The sequence below is a fragment of the Mastigoproctus giganteus genome, chromosome 13 (assembly GCF_048544385.1).
Source record: "Mastigoproctus giganteus isolate SK-2022 chromosome 13, ASM4854438v1, whole genome shotgun sequence".
Classification (NCBI taxonomy): Eukaryota; Metazoa; Arthropoda; class Arachnida; order Uropygi; family Thelyphonidae; genus Mastigoproctus; species Mastigoproctus giganteus.
The window spans coordinates 41,138,090-41,152,910 of record NC_143587.1 but is presented as its reverse complement, the minus strand read 5'-3'; the positions used below and the strand labels follow the sequence as shown (position 1 = coordinate 41,152,910).

General features: G+C 37.8%; 1 protein-coding gene across 1 annotated transcript in view; it reads left to right on the top strand.

Annotated features, from left to right (window-relative positions):
• Positions 1–14,821, top strand: part of LOC150075985 (prolow-density lipoprotein receptor-related protein 1-like) — a 1,358,636-nt gene that overhangs the window by 439,188 nt on the left and 904,627 nt on the right. Inside the window, 1 exon segment of the mRNA XM_090387555.1 lies at positions 9,086–9,207. Coding sequence (XP_090243681.1) covers positions 9,086–9,207 — 122 coding nt within the window.

Sequence of the window (14,821 nt, the reverse complement as noted above, 5' to 3'; positions counted from 1 at the left end):
ACGAGAGGTATTAGAACCTATAGTACTTAGTACCGTGCGTGGGTTGGAGGTTGAGAAGACGAAAGAAGATATTTGTTGACATTGGACTTGAACTTCTGTAGATTGTAATTTTCAGGAAATACGTATGAAGGAAGGTTGTTCCAGAAAACGGCAGTTGAATGAATAAATGAGGAAGATGAAAAGTTGGTTCTGTGGGTTTGAAGTTGGACAGTAAATGGATGTTGGCTGGTGGCGGCACGTGTTCGGACTGTTTTGAAAGAGAGAGCGGGAATTATAGAAGCCAATTCAGAAGAACAGTGCCCATGGAAATATCTGTAGAAGAGGCATGCAGCAGAAACAGTACGTCTATGAGAAAGCGAGTGGAGAGACTCTGTTAGAGATGAATCATTAATTAACCTAACTGCCCTCTTCTGAATGGAATCAAGAAGCCTGAGAGAGGTTTTGGGGGCACCACCCCAAATGTGGGAACAATATTCCATGGCAGGGCGGATTTGCGATTTATACAGAGTGAGCAGCTGTTTGGAAGAAAAGTAACGCCGAGAGCGAAAGAGAAAACCAAGTTTTTTAGATGCAGAGGAAGCAATATTTGTAATGTGCTTGTGCCAAGAGAGATTAGAAGTCAGGGTAATCCCCAAAAGAGATATATCCTTTTGCCTAGAAATTGGAGTGTCACTAAAGATAAGCATAGGAGCAGAAGAATCCTTTTTGCGAGATATAAGACAAGACTGAGTTTTAGAAGGGTTGAAATCAACTAAGTTGTCTTTGCCCCACTGGAGAATTACCTGAAGATCGGCATTTAAGGAATTGGTAGCAGATTTTCGAGAAGTTGAAGCTGATTGAGCAGGGCAAGGTTTCTCAAAATGGAAAGTTGAATGCAATGTGCTATCATCGGCAAAACTATGGATAGGATTTCCAGTCAATGGAAGAAGGTCATTGATATACAAGAGGAAAAGAGTGGGGGAAAGAACTGAACCTTGGGGGACACCGGCATTAGTGGAGAAGTTAGAAGACAGAGAGCCATCTACCATCACCCTCAGTGAGCGATCTGAGAGAAAACTGGATAACCAATTACTAAAAACAGTTGATAAACCATAAGATGGAAGCTTGTTTAGAAGACCTTTATGCCAAACACGATCGAAAGCCTTTGAGATGTCAAGAGCAACTACTTGTGTTTCACCGAACCTTTCCATTGAAGTAGTCCATAAATGGGTAACATAAGCCAGAATATCACCAGTGGATCGACACTGACGGAATCCATACTGGCGATCGTTGATCAGACGGAAGGTTTCTAGGTAGTTTAAGAGTTGGCGGTTAATTGATTTCTCCATTACTTTAGAAAGAGTAGAAGTAATTGCAATGGGACGATAATTGGATGGGAGGGATTTGTCACCCTTTTTAGGAACTGGCTGGATATGAGCAAATTTCCAAGCAGAAGGAAAAACACCTTTGGAATAAGAAAGTGAAAAAAGGCGGCAAAGAGTAGGAGTAAGTTCAGGAGCACAGATTTTGAGAACAAGTGGAGAAATACCATTAGGACCTGGAGCTTTCTTAGCATCAAGATTCATCAAAATCCTTCTGATATCCTTTTGACGGAAGACCACAGGAGGCATTGAATGGACCGTGTTGGGAATGGTGGGAGGCGTTTTACCAAGATCATTAATACATGAGCTGGAAGAAAAATGGGATGCTAACAGGTCAGCTTTATCCTTGGCTGAAGTGACAGCAGAACCATCTGGTTTGGACAGAGGTGGAAGCAGAGATGGGCAAAAGTTGCGGCCAATAGCTTTGGCAAGAGACCAGAATGCTCGGCTACCATTAGGGCAAGAAGCAAGTTTTCTACTCTTAGCCTGTTCAAACTCTAGTTTGGACTGATTAATAACTGCTTTACAATTGTTGCGAGCTTTGGTGTAGGCAGAAAATGAAACTGAAGAATTAGAAACAAGCCAATTACGATATGCAACATTCTTCTCTTGAACAGCCTTAGCACATTTATTGGAAAACCAAGGTTTAGATAAAGGACGAGATTTTAAAGTGGAGTGTGGGATAAAGGATTCCATTCCTGCAAGAATAATTTCACTGACACGATCTGAGCAAACGTTGACATCAGGAGTTTTGAAACAGTAATCCGACCAAGGAAAAGAAGAAAAGAAGTCTCGCAGGTCATCCCATTTTGCATTCTTGTAATGCCAAACAACACGAGGTTGGGAATAGCCATGAGATAAAGGTTCCATTGGAGAAGAGACAATCACCAAGTTGTGATCTGAAGTGCCTAAAGGACCTCTCACTTCGACCTTGTACTTAGAAGGGTTGTTTGTGAGAAAAAGATCAAGCGTATTGGCTGTATGATTCGGATTGTCCGGTATTCTTGTAGGTAAATGAACAATCTGTGCTAGGTCATTAGTAATTGCAAAAGCCTCAGCATCTCGACCTGCTGGGTCGGTGTGACTAGAAAACGGAAGCCAGCTGGAGTTGTGAACATTAAAATCACCAAGGAAAATTACCTCACTGTTAGGAAAGTTGGACTGGAGAAAGTCAAGTTGCAACGAGAGGAAGTCAAAGAGCTCCAAGTGATTAGTGGAGTTGGGAGAACGGTAGAGACAACAGATGAATTTGACACAATGAGGTAGAGAGATTTTAAGCCAGAGAAGATCAAAGAGAGGAGATTCCAAATTGCCAAGTCTCTGACAGGGAATATCAGAACGGACATATGCACAAGTACCACCTTTGAGGCGAAAGGAATCATACAGCGAATAATTTGGGCATCTGAGATGAGCAGTAGTTGAATCAACCGATAACTGAGATTCTGTCAGAAAAAGTACATGGGGTTTGGCAGACTGCAAGTGGAAATGGACATCGTTGAGATTAGAATTGAGACCACGTATATTTGTGAAATGAATTAGGAAATCCTTGGGAGGTTTAGATCTTTTCGCAGATAAGCTTGTTCTATTTGTTTGACAATTCATGGTGTATTCAATAGTAAGAAAAAGTGGGTGGGACATGCTGTATGAAGTAATGAAATTTTTGGATATGGCGTACATGTGGTAAGAATATACCCAGATCCTTGACATAACGTGGCCTCGACAATGCTCCCCGCATACACACTACTCGGACTCCCTCCAGTCACTATCTGGCAGAGTAGAGGTAGCAAGATTATACACTAGCTGATCCGGAAGCCTCCTAGAGAGTTACCAATAGGTTCGGTCCGGTGTACTAACTAGCGGCCGGCCTGCGAAAACCGTTTTAGAGCTGTACCCTCGAAATGTAAGGAATATTGGATCTCGCCACGACGTTCATCATAACCTCAAAAGTCATCAATCATACTGCATGATGGAAGAGATAGGGAAGGGTTGACCGGAACTTAGCTCTAGAGACTAAACATGGGTTCCACCACTTCAAGCCTCCAATAAGCAAAGTGGTGGTATTTCACCGGTTGATGAGAGTCATCTACCACCTAGAATTTTCTAGGTGGTAGATGACTCTCACCACAATTCTACCACCTAGAATTCTACCACCTAGAATTCTCACCACAATTCTACCACCTAGAATTTAGAATTTTCTGTTGGTAACATCATCAGTTGGTCCAACTTCACAGAATTTGAAACTATCTGAGATCACTGTAGTCACCTTTATTAAAGCAAAAGCCTTTCTCTGTACCCTTGACAGTAGTTATGCCTTTAATTAAATTCCACATTAATACACTGTCATTGCTGCCACCCACTGGGTGTTTTACCTGCAGTTTCTTAATCCATGAAGAATCATTCCTGATAACAAAATCAAGAGTATTGCTTCCTCTTGTTGCCTCTCTAACATGCTGCTGTAGAAAACAGTTATCCAACACATCACAAAAAATCATTTTAGCATGTGAGTGACAAACCCACAAATTCTAGTCAACATTTGGGAAGTTAAAATTCCCCATTATGAGACATTCTGATTTGCTGGCCCACTTTATTTCCCTGTATAGGCTATTTGGTATACTCATAATAGTCATCAGGCCTATAACACTCTCCTACTCTGTTTTTTTTCACAGCGCTTATATACACCAAACTGATTCAACAATGCACTCGTCACTCGACTCGAAGTCAACTGGATGCAGTAGACTTAATATTCTTCTTAACTAAGTTCATAATCTCTCCACAAATGCTGTTCTTCCTGTGTACTTGTACTCCACATATTCAAATTCAGCATCACTTATGTTTGAGTGACACTAGATCTCTGTTATTCCTATAGTGTCTGCATTCTATGACTTAATCAGTACTAGAAATTAATCAAATTTATTTACGATGCTCCTAGCATTAGGGTACATGCAAGTATACATGCATGTGTCCTTACTTGAAGTTACCCTAATACAGCTCATGCATTCCATGTGATTCACTTGAAATCCTAGCCACCATGCTTGAAATCCTAGACACCATGCTTTCCAGGCTGCTGCTTGTACCAACAGTAGCAATGGAAGAATCACTTTCACCTCTGCCTGCGGCTCTAGTTAAACTACTAATCTATGTATCTTCCCCATGCTAACAGTTTTCGAACCCACCTATCACTTTCTTAATAGCATTAGCAAATATTCTTGCACCCCTTTTTTTCAAGTGTATCCCATCCCTGTAAAAATTCTCTGCTATTAACAAGCACAGACCACACAGAAAATTTCTACCCCATGAGCCTTCCATATTATCTCTGGGGCCTAATTGATTGACAAGGCTCTTTACATATACTCGCTCCTATTATGTCTGGACAGAATTGCAGACACTTTCAAATTTAATACTAACTTACGACTTTTTGTCAACATTGCCCTGTACTTGTTATGCAAGTTAACAGTTAGAAGATTTATAGTAAAGCTTATAGCTAGAGCAAATTAAGCCTTTTCTATAAATTAATCAATCTTTTTATGCAAGTCCTCAGATATCTTACTCGTAATATCATTAGTGCCAACCTGTACAACAATATTGCCTTTTCTGCTCTTAAAAGATATCTATCTATAATTTCATCTACGTTTGCATCTGGCAGACATCCAAGTCCTATTCCAAAGCCTTGGAATAGAGGTTAATTCCAAAAGGTGATGAATGTGGGGATAACATATAATGCAGGCATTTCATGCATGGATGGCTCGAAAGGAAAATGTAGAAACAACAGTCAAAGAACTCACCTAACCGACTAAATAACTAAGTCAAAAGAAAACCATAATGATATCTAGAACATAAAAGATCAAGCCAGTAAAGACCTCAAGTGACACACACACACACACACGGTGTTTCAAAAATGATGGTCAATAATTGAAAGGTGAAAAGTACAAACTAAAATAAGAAAAAAAGTCCCAATGAACATCGGGCTGCAAATGAACCCATTTTTGAGATAATGCACATTTTCTGTTAAGATCTGCCACTGACTATGGGAGCACTAGTTTAACAAAAAGAAGTGGATCCTTTGCTAAGGATGGTTTTATTAATCATAAGATAATATTTTTTTTAATTTTGGGTTTCAACACCATAGAATTTTATAGATGTTACAGGATGTTACAAAAGGTGTTCAAAATGCTATCCTTGCATCCGTACGTAGCTTTGTAGTCTTCTCTGCATTGAGTTATGAATCCTCTCAGGCATTCCTGGGTCATTTCTCATTTGCTAAAAGGCTCCAAACTGACGCTGCAATTCTCCAACTGTGTTAACGTGAGAAGTGTACACCAAGCTTTTTTCATGACCCCAGATACAAAAATCCATAGGATTTAACTACTCTTCGTTGCTGTAACGTCTTTCCATGTTGACTATCCTTTGACAAGTACTAGTATGCCTGCTACATCTCAGAGCATTGAGAGAGAGAGGGGGGGGGGAAAGGGAGAGAATGAGCATAACCTAACCTAAACAAACAAGTCAGTGGTGGATCCCAACTCTGCAGTTCACCTGGTCAGTGGTGGATTCCAGCTAGAAATGTGCAATATATCGAAAAAATTCACTTAAGGACCCATGTTTACTAAGCTTTTTTTGCATATTGTAGTCTGTACAGTTCATCTTTAAATTATTGACCATCACTTTTGAAACACCCTGTATATGTAGGAATTGATAGGTCTGATAAATTTTTATAAAGGTGCAGAGATGGGAGTGAAAAATACACAAATTGCCAAAAACTAAAAGGGTGTGGTTAGCAGAAATAGGAAGTATTATAGGTTTGTAAAAAGTGAGAAAGAATGTGAATATCTTATATGCTATTATGAATTAAGAAAATTATAGGCTGAATTTCAAAGCCAATTAGGGGTGAGGGAACTGTAATGCAGAATGATTAAACAAATAAAATAGAATGTGAGATAGCTATCATCAGAAATGGGTGGTCAAATTTAGCTATAGGTCGAAAAAAGGGCATAGCAGAAATCTATCTCCAAATAGGCCTACAAGGCTGGGACTATTCATATTGAACAATTAGAAAAATAAAAATAAAAATAAAAATAAAATAAGAAAAATAAAATATATATATAAAATAAAATATGATGATAAAAATAGTTAATAAAATACCGTAACAACTGTAGCTTTCAGAGACAGCGATCTCCTTTCTCAACGGTATATTTCTGCTGTGTGGCACATCTTTAAATAGTAGATCCACAGCACTCATCACATTGTTCCTCGGGAATATGGCTGGAATTTCCCATTTATGCACCGGAACCAGAAATGGCTTGGGATCGCGCCAGCTGAAACCGTTCATCTCACCCAAGAACAACGGTTTCAAAGAGGGGATGTAAGCATACACCCTTGTCTCTATTAATGGAATTTCTAACTGCCCCAATACGTAAACTCTCAAGCCATTTACGGTCCCAGAAACCGTGTTCATGATCCATGATGACAGCATCCTCCGAGGAGATTTTATGTTGCTTTTCCCAGAAGTGTTCTGCCACGGCAGACTTCCCATAGTTTGCAGACTTTATTGAATTCATATGCTCCCCCAGAAATGCCTGGATTGTGGGGTGTGTTATGTAGGTGAGACGGGGCGACGACTGAAAGACCGTCTCTCCATCAGTTTAAAAAAAAAATTATATAATGTAAATTAGAATTGGAATTTAGTGGAAAAAGTGAATAAATTTTATAAAATTTAGAGCAAGCAAATGGTATACAGCAAGGGATTAAGTTGAGAATAGCAAAAGGATAAAGGTGTAATTGAATAGATAGAGGCAAAAATAGCGAGAGCTTAAGGATAGTTGGAATGTTTGTATCACACTTATATTGCACTAATAGCTTTATGAATAGGGAAAAAGGTAGAAGTAAAAAGATAAAAAGTAAAGAAAAAGATATTAAACACACTAGGGTAGTTGGGATTATAAAAAGCCCATCCGTGTAGTAAGGGCCTTGACTTTGTAAGAGTTAGTATGAAAAAGATTCTAATACCAGATGCTTGTGAATAAGGAAGAGAGGACAGCGCAAGCAAAAATCTAAAGCTGAAAAATATGAGCCAAGAAAGTCCGAAACAAAAACCAAAAGTAAAATGTGAAAATAAAGTATAAAGATAATACCTGGAATTTTCAAATAATGTGTAGTGGAAGTAAAGAAGGTGGGAAAAATACTGCAAACATATTCAATTGAGTTGATAAATGTATAAAGCAGTACCACATTATAGACTATGCAACAGGCACATAATTATTTATAGTAGTATAACGGACTTAATAGAGAGCTGTGAAAAAGGAGAAATTAGTGACCGCTATAGTTGAGCATTGGAAAAGAGAAAGCCTATCTGTAACGTTAATTGTAATATAAATATGCGATTGGAATAATTGTGTTCTGTAGACAGAAAGACAAAAGATATGTAGAAAATAAAAAATATATCAGTCTATAAATAAAAATAAATATATTAAACACAGAAGTGACTAGTCCAGTGAATCAGAAAGTTGTGAAATGGATGTCATGGCTATAAGTAAAAAATAGAATGAATGTAGGTCAGAAGGTCAGAATTAATAGAAAGTAGACCAAATGGTATGGCTACTATATACCTAAGTAATGTTGGACGTTGCATAAGTAAAGCCGTGTAATATGTAAAGAAATTTTTTTACAAACCAGGGTATTATAATTCACATAAAAATATGAAAATGATATCCTTAGATGTAGAGTATAGAAATGACCTAAGAGATGAATGTAGATCAAGAATAAAGTCTGTAGTCCAAAAATGGTGGCCTAATAGAAGTTTCAGAAAGAATTAATTAACTACTTGTAAGTGAACAGATACTGGAGAAAATTTCAGTAATAATTTCTGTAATAATAAATAAAGTGTCACATAGATCCAAAGTTAGTAATAGATGCATATAGGTAATAAATCCAAAAGTGAACAGGTATAAATAACATTTTCAGTAATAATGAATACACTCAATGGTATACATCCAATTTGTATACATCCAAAGTTGGTTTGATTAGGAGATCCTAATCAAACCACCTTTGGATGTATACAACTCCAAATTGATTAGGATTAGGAGAGCCAGTGCAAATAATAAAAGACAATACTCAGTTGACTGAAGACAATTCTTTCTGAAACTTTTGAGAAGCTAGCATCAAAAGTGTTAAAATCTGTTGTGCTTTCCAACAAACCTAATCTTGATAAATGGATAAGGTGTTGCATAATTGGCAGAAAAAAAGACATTTCCTCATTTTCAGATGAAGGGATACCTATTTCTTCTCAGATGCTATTGAAAAGGCTGAGTTTTTTTTTTTATAAGAAAATAGTGATTACAGATATGTGGATTTTCAGATAGTTGACTGGTGTGCTTCAAGCTTCCTCATATTTAAACTTTAACTAACTGAAAAAATTTGACAGCACTCATCATTCCCCATTGTTGCAGGTTATTCTGTGTTATGTGAACAATAATCATGATTAATCATTGTATTTCTTATTCTTGTTCGAATTGTATTTAAATTTGCACACACGCACGCACGCACGCACACGCGCACACACACACACACACACACACATCTATTCCAGTTGTGCCATCATTTTATACGTTTAGACTAGATATATTGGTTAAATTGTCATATTATTTATTCCAGTTACACTGATATATATATATTAAAAAAAAAAAAATTCTACTGCACATGGATATATATCCAATTTCCATATACTTTAGGCTTCTATTATGGTCAGACCATGGAGGAAATCAACATTCGATTAGTATGGCATATATGGATGGAAGTAATTATACCTTGCTGACCTCTGCGAGAGATAATGACTTACTTACTGCTCCTATTAGTAAGTTAAAATTCTTGTTTTCTAAAATTATCAATGTTCTAAAAATTATCTTACTAAAATACACTATCATTGCAAAACAATGACATAAGTTTCTAGATCTTATCATGAATTGAGGGAAAAAAATTTCTAAAATAATAAATATATAAAACAACTAATAATAAAATTAAATTATGTTTTAGGAGCCTTCTTATAGGATGCGATTTTGTAAATACCAAGTCTCCAATATCCCGTTCTGGTGATAATAGTAGTAGTGGCATGTGATGCAAGAAAGCAAGTGTATGAGCTTATGCAGCATCAGCCAAAAAAAAAAAAAAAAAATCACACCATTCCCTCCAAATGCCTGTCCAGTTTCCCCTTAAATTTATTTAACCTATCAACTTCCACAACGGCAGATGGAATTTTGTTCCAGCAATTAACCACATGCTGGCTAAAGGCAAATCTCCACACATCTGTCTTTTCTTAAATTTGAATTTATGTCCCCTTGGTTCGTAATCTGAACAAGCGGAAGGATCCCATCAGAATTCATTGTACTCAACCCATTCAAGGCCTTATACACCTCAATCAGATCACCTCGCAGGTGCCTAGTCTCCAGCCACTGCAATTTGCAGAACTTTAGCCTCTCTTGGTAAGAGGCTAAATCCCCCTTCATTCCCCTCACCAATCTTGTTGCCCTTCTCTGTACATGCTCAAGCAAATCTACATCCTTCCTAAAATGAGGCCTCCAGACCTGTATGCAGTACTCATGGTGTGGCCTGACAATTGCCTTATACAGAGGGACAATTACCTCCTTCTCCCTGCTAGCAAAATTCCTATATATCATTGACAAAACCCCATGACCTGCCTTCGCAGCCTGTCTGCATTGCTTAGGAAACTTCATATCTGACTGCACAATTACTCCCAGGTCTTTTTCATTTTCTACCACCTTAAGTGTAGTACCACACAGTTGGTACGTTTCTCTGGGGTTACTTCTACCCATATGCAGTACTTTGCATTTGTCAAGGTTAATCTTCAGTTGCCACTTCTTAGCCCATCTGCCCAAATTATCTAGATCCTGTTGCAGTAGCACACTGCCATTACTGTCATTAACAACCCTGCAACCTTTGTATCATCTGCAAACTTCGATATTAAGCCTGATATACCTTCATCAATATCATTGATAAATATACAAAACAACAGAGGACCCAAGACCGAACCCTGTGGGACTCCACTAATAACATTAGTCCACGAAGAGCAGCACCCATTAATTACCACCCTCTGTGTTCTCCCACTCAACCATCCTTTGATCCATTGTAGCAACTTACCCTTAATACCATTCTACTCCAATTTGTACAATAGTCTTGCATGCGCAACAGTGTCAAAAGCTTTCCTGAAATCCAAATATATGATATCAAAATTATTTTTTGCATCCAGTTCCTTTGTAACCACATCATAATATCCTATCAAATTTGTCAGACAAGACTTTCCCTTAACAAACCCATGCTGTGTCTGAATTATTGCTGCACTCTTGTCTAGATGATCCTGCAATGCATCTTTAACCAGTGACTCCATTATTTTACCTTGAACAGAAGTTAAACTAACTGGTCTGTAATTACTCGTGTCACCCTTCAATCCCCCTTTGTGAATTGGGGATACATTTGCATATCTACAGTCCATGGGGACCTCCCCTCAGTCCAAGGATGCTCTCATAATTATGGCTAAGGGTTTGCTTAGTTTCTTTGCCGCCTCCTTTAATATAACTGGATAGATCCATTCACCCCAGGTGCCTTTCTTATGTTTAACTTCAACAATTTCTCCTCCACTTTGCTCTCAGTTATTACAAAATCATTAAGCACCCTGCTACAATTTGATAACCTTCTTCCATTTTCAAACATTAATAACTCCTCATGTGTGAATGTAGATGCAAAATACTCATTCAGTTTGTTTGCTATCTGAGCAGGATTATCAACAATCGAACCATCAATATCAAGTGGACCAATCAGATTCATCCCCTTCCTTTTAGAGTTTATATAAGTAAAGAAATCCTTGCTGTTTTTCTTAGCATCTTTTGCCAAAGATTTCTCGTAATCTGCCTTCATCTGCCTAACCTCCTTTGTGACCTGATTACAGACTAGCTTATATCTGCCATAGGCTTCTGAGTCGCTTAATAATTTATATGCATCCCATGCATTTTTCTTCTCCCTCACGAGTCTCATTAGTTCATTTGATAACCATTTAGGCCTTGAACAATATTTCTTAATATGTATGAAACTTTTAGTAGCATCCACGATTAATTACTTGAATGCTTCCCACTTAGAATTTACTGTTGGTAACATCGTCAGTTGATCCCACTGTACAGAATTTAAAAACTGTCTGAGACCACTGTACTCACCTTAATGCAGTAATGTCCTTTCAGTTTAGACCGAAGGTTTCAATCTGTCAGTTTCCCTTTCTGCAACATTGTTTGATTTTGGTATCAAACATTTTCATTCGGATTATTTCGTGAGTTAATCAACCTTCTCACATTAATCCCAACATTGTCTAAAAGAAATCAGTAATTATTCTAAACGGAAAGTCCAGTTATGTAGTTAACTGTTCTGAGCTGCATAGTAACAATATCACTAGTGATCTGTTATTTTAATTCAGAACCTGATCCAGAAACACTAATCAAATCACTAATGTTTTACTTAGCTACTGTAAATACAAACTGTTCTATACCTACAAAATTAAATTTAATTTGTAACGTAAAGTCCTTTTTATGGAACTTCAAAGCAGTTCTACATTTTTTCATATATTGTAGAACGTGATTTATATTTACTTCATTTTCTTCACTCTCTCTCTCCCTTCCTCTCTCTCTCTCTCTCTCTCTCTCTCTCTCTCTCTCTCTCTCTCTCTCTCTCTTGTTTGCACATAACTCATGCAGACCATCTTATATATCATTATTATGAGGCTGAGCATTGACTGTGAGGTGGGGCTTATTATGGGAGAAGAGACCATAGCTCTGAAGAACAAAAAAAAAATAATAGCACACATGCCAAGTTGTATCAATATATAAAATTAAGAGAGGCACACTTGTAGAAACCTGTATGAATAAAATTATTATTGCAATTCAAAGCACTCGTTATAGAAAAAATTTTCATATTTATATTTACTTATTATAACTGTACAGTTTTTCTGTATTTAACATTATTAAACTGATGGTACAGTTTAATATACTGATCATAACACTAGGTAGGGAAGAAGTTTTCATGGGTCCGTTTGGGAGACACCCTCCACGAAGAACAAACAATAATGGTCTTAGAGTAGCACAATTTGCTGCTTCCAACAAGTTAAGGTCATGAATACCCGCTTTCCAAGAAGGAATATTCATAAAGATACATGGAAAAAATCCTTGGTACAAATCAGGCTAATCAGATCGATCATGTACTAGTCTCTAAGAAGTGGGTTACTGCAATTAAAAATGTTCATTCTTTTTGGAGTGTATTACCATTACCATTACCATTAGTAGAGGCATTTGATGCAAGAAAGCAAGCTTATGCAGCATCAGCCAAAAAAAAAAAAAAAAAAAACCCCACTTCCACTTCACCCCTCTGTTCGTTCAAAATACCTGTCCAGCTGAGCCTTAAACTTATTTAGGCTATCAACCTCCACCACAAGGGATGGCAGTCTGTTCCACCAACCAACCACCCGCTGGCTAAAGGCAAATTTCCGCACGTCTGTCTTTCCTCAATTTGAATTTATGCCCTCTCAGGTGATTTTTCTGAGCTAGAGGAAGAATCCCATCAGCATTGAGCATGCTTAAACCATTCAAGGCTTTGTACACCTCTATCAGATCACCTCGCTGGTGCCTAGTCTCCAGACACTGTAATTTGCAAAACTTAAGCCTTTCTTCGGCTTAAGTTTTGCAAATTACGACTTCTTCTACTTCGACTAATTTTGCAAATTAGTCGAAGTAGAAAACGATTCTGATCGTTTTCTACTTCGACTAGAAAACGATCAGAATCAGAGTGCCATCTCTGATTCTGATCGTTTTCTAGTGTGAGCCAGACTGAAGTATAAAATAGCCCTAGTAGCAAGAGGAAAGACTGAGAAAACTAAGTGGTGGAACATAGAGAAATTGAAAGATAGACACCTGTCAAAACGGAGCATCAGGCGGAGTTGGCTTGAAGAGTGCAAGAACAGGAAAATAGTGTCAAGATTGAAGACTAATGGATTTGTATAGAGGAAGCAATTCTGGGTGCAGCACACATAACCTTGGGTGAAACCTCAGGAGTGAGAGATGATAAATGGTAAGATGATGAGTGCCAAAAAGCAGTAGAATTGAAGAGACAAGCCAGGATGAAATATTTGCAGTGGAATAGCAGAGCGAATAGTGACCACTATAAGGAGAAACTGATAGCCACAGCTAGGATGTGTAGAAAGAAAAGGAAAGAGGCTTTGAGGAGGAAGGTCAATGAAATGGTGGAACATTACAACAAGAAGGAAAGTAAAGTTTCAGAAGAAGATTAAAGAAAGTACACAGGAATTCCGATTGAAAGTTACTGCATATAAAGATTGCAAAGTAAATTTGCTGACTGAGAGAAAGGAAGTTCTGAAACAGTGGAATGAGTATTTTAAGAGCATCTTGACAGGAGATAATACTTAAACAAATCAGCTATTGTACTATACAGTAAAACCATACATTGAACACCCTAGCTTCAAAGAAATTCAAAAAGTTAGTAAGTGCTTAAAGAACTTAAATCACCTGGAGTTGGTGGAATAATGGTTGAGTTACACTATGGATAAGAATGCATAATCTGATACTACTTATTTATTTGGTCTGAGGAAAAAATCCCGACGAATGATCACTTGGAATCATACGACTGATTCACAAGAAGCGAAATAAACTGCTTTGTTGTAACTATAGAGATATTACATTACTGAGTGTAACTTACAAGGTTTTGTCAGTACTTATTTATAACAGATTGGCAGCATATTTAGAGAAAATCGTTGGAGAATATCAGTGTAGTTTCAGATCCAATCGCTCAACAACTGACCAGATTTTCATTTTGAGGCAGATAAGGAAAAAGCATTCGAGTACAATATGCACTTATATAACCTAAGTGTAGATTTCAAGCATGCTTTTGATTGATTCAACAGAGAGAGGAAAGGCGCCTCCATAGCCAGGTGGGAAGGAGCAGCAGTGCGTAGCACACGCTTCTTGATTAGATCCGGGTTCGAGCCCGTCACCACCAAATATGGAGGATGCGGAAAGGTCAGGGAATGACCACCGCATATCCCGGAGCAATATGGCCTTAGTTGCTAATGCTCCTAAAAACCAAAATAACAAATAACAACAACGAGAGAGGAAATGATAATTGATCTCCTTCTCTTGGGCATACCTGCAAAGATAGGCTCATAAAAGCAACCCTGACTGGCTCTAAAGCAGTAGTGAGAATTGACGAGTTGATGATTCCCTTTAACATTAATGCTGGTTAGACAAGGAAATGCACTCTCTCTACTGTGTTATTTAACTTGGTTTTGGAGGTGGCTTTCAGAAAATTAGAAGTGACTGGACACATGTACAAAGACTGTGCAGGTCTGCGCATGTGCTGATGATGTCGCTATTATTAGTAGGACTAAAAGAGCACTAGAGAAA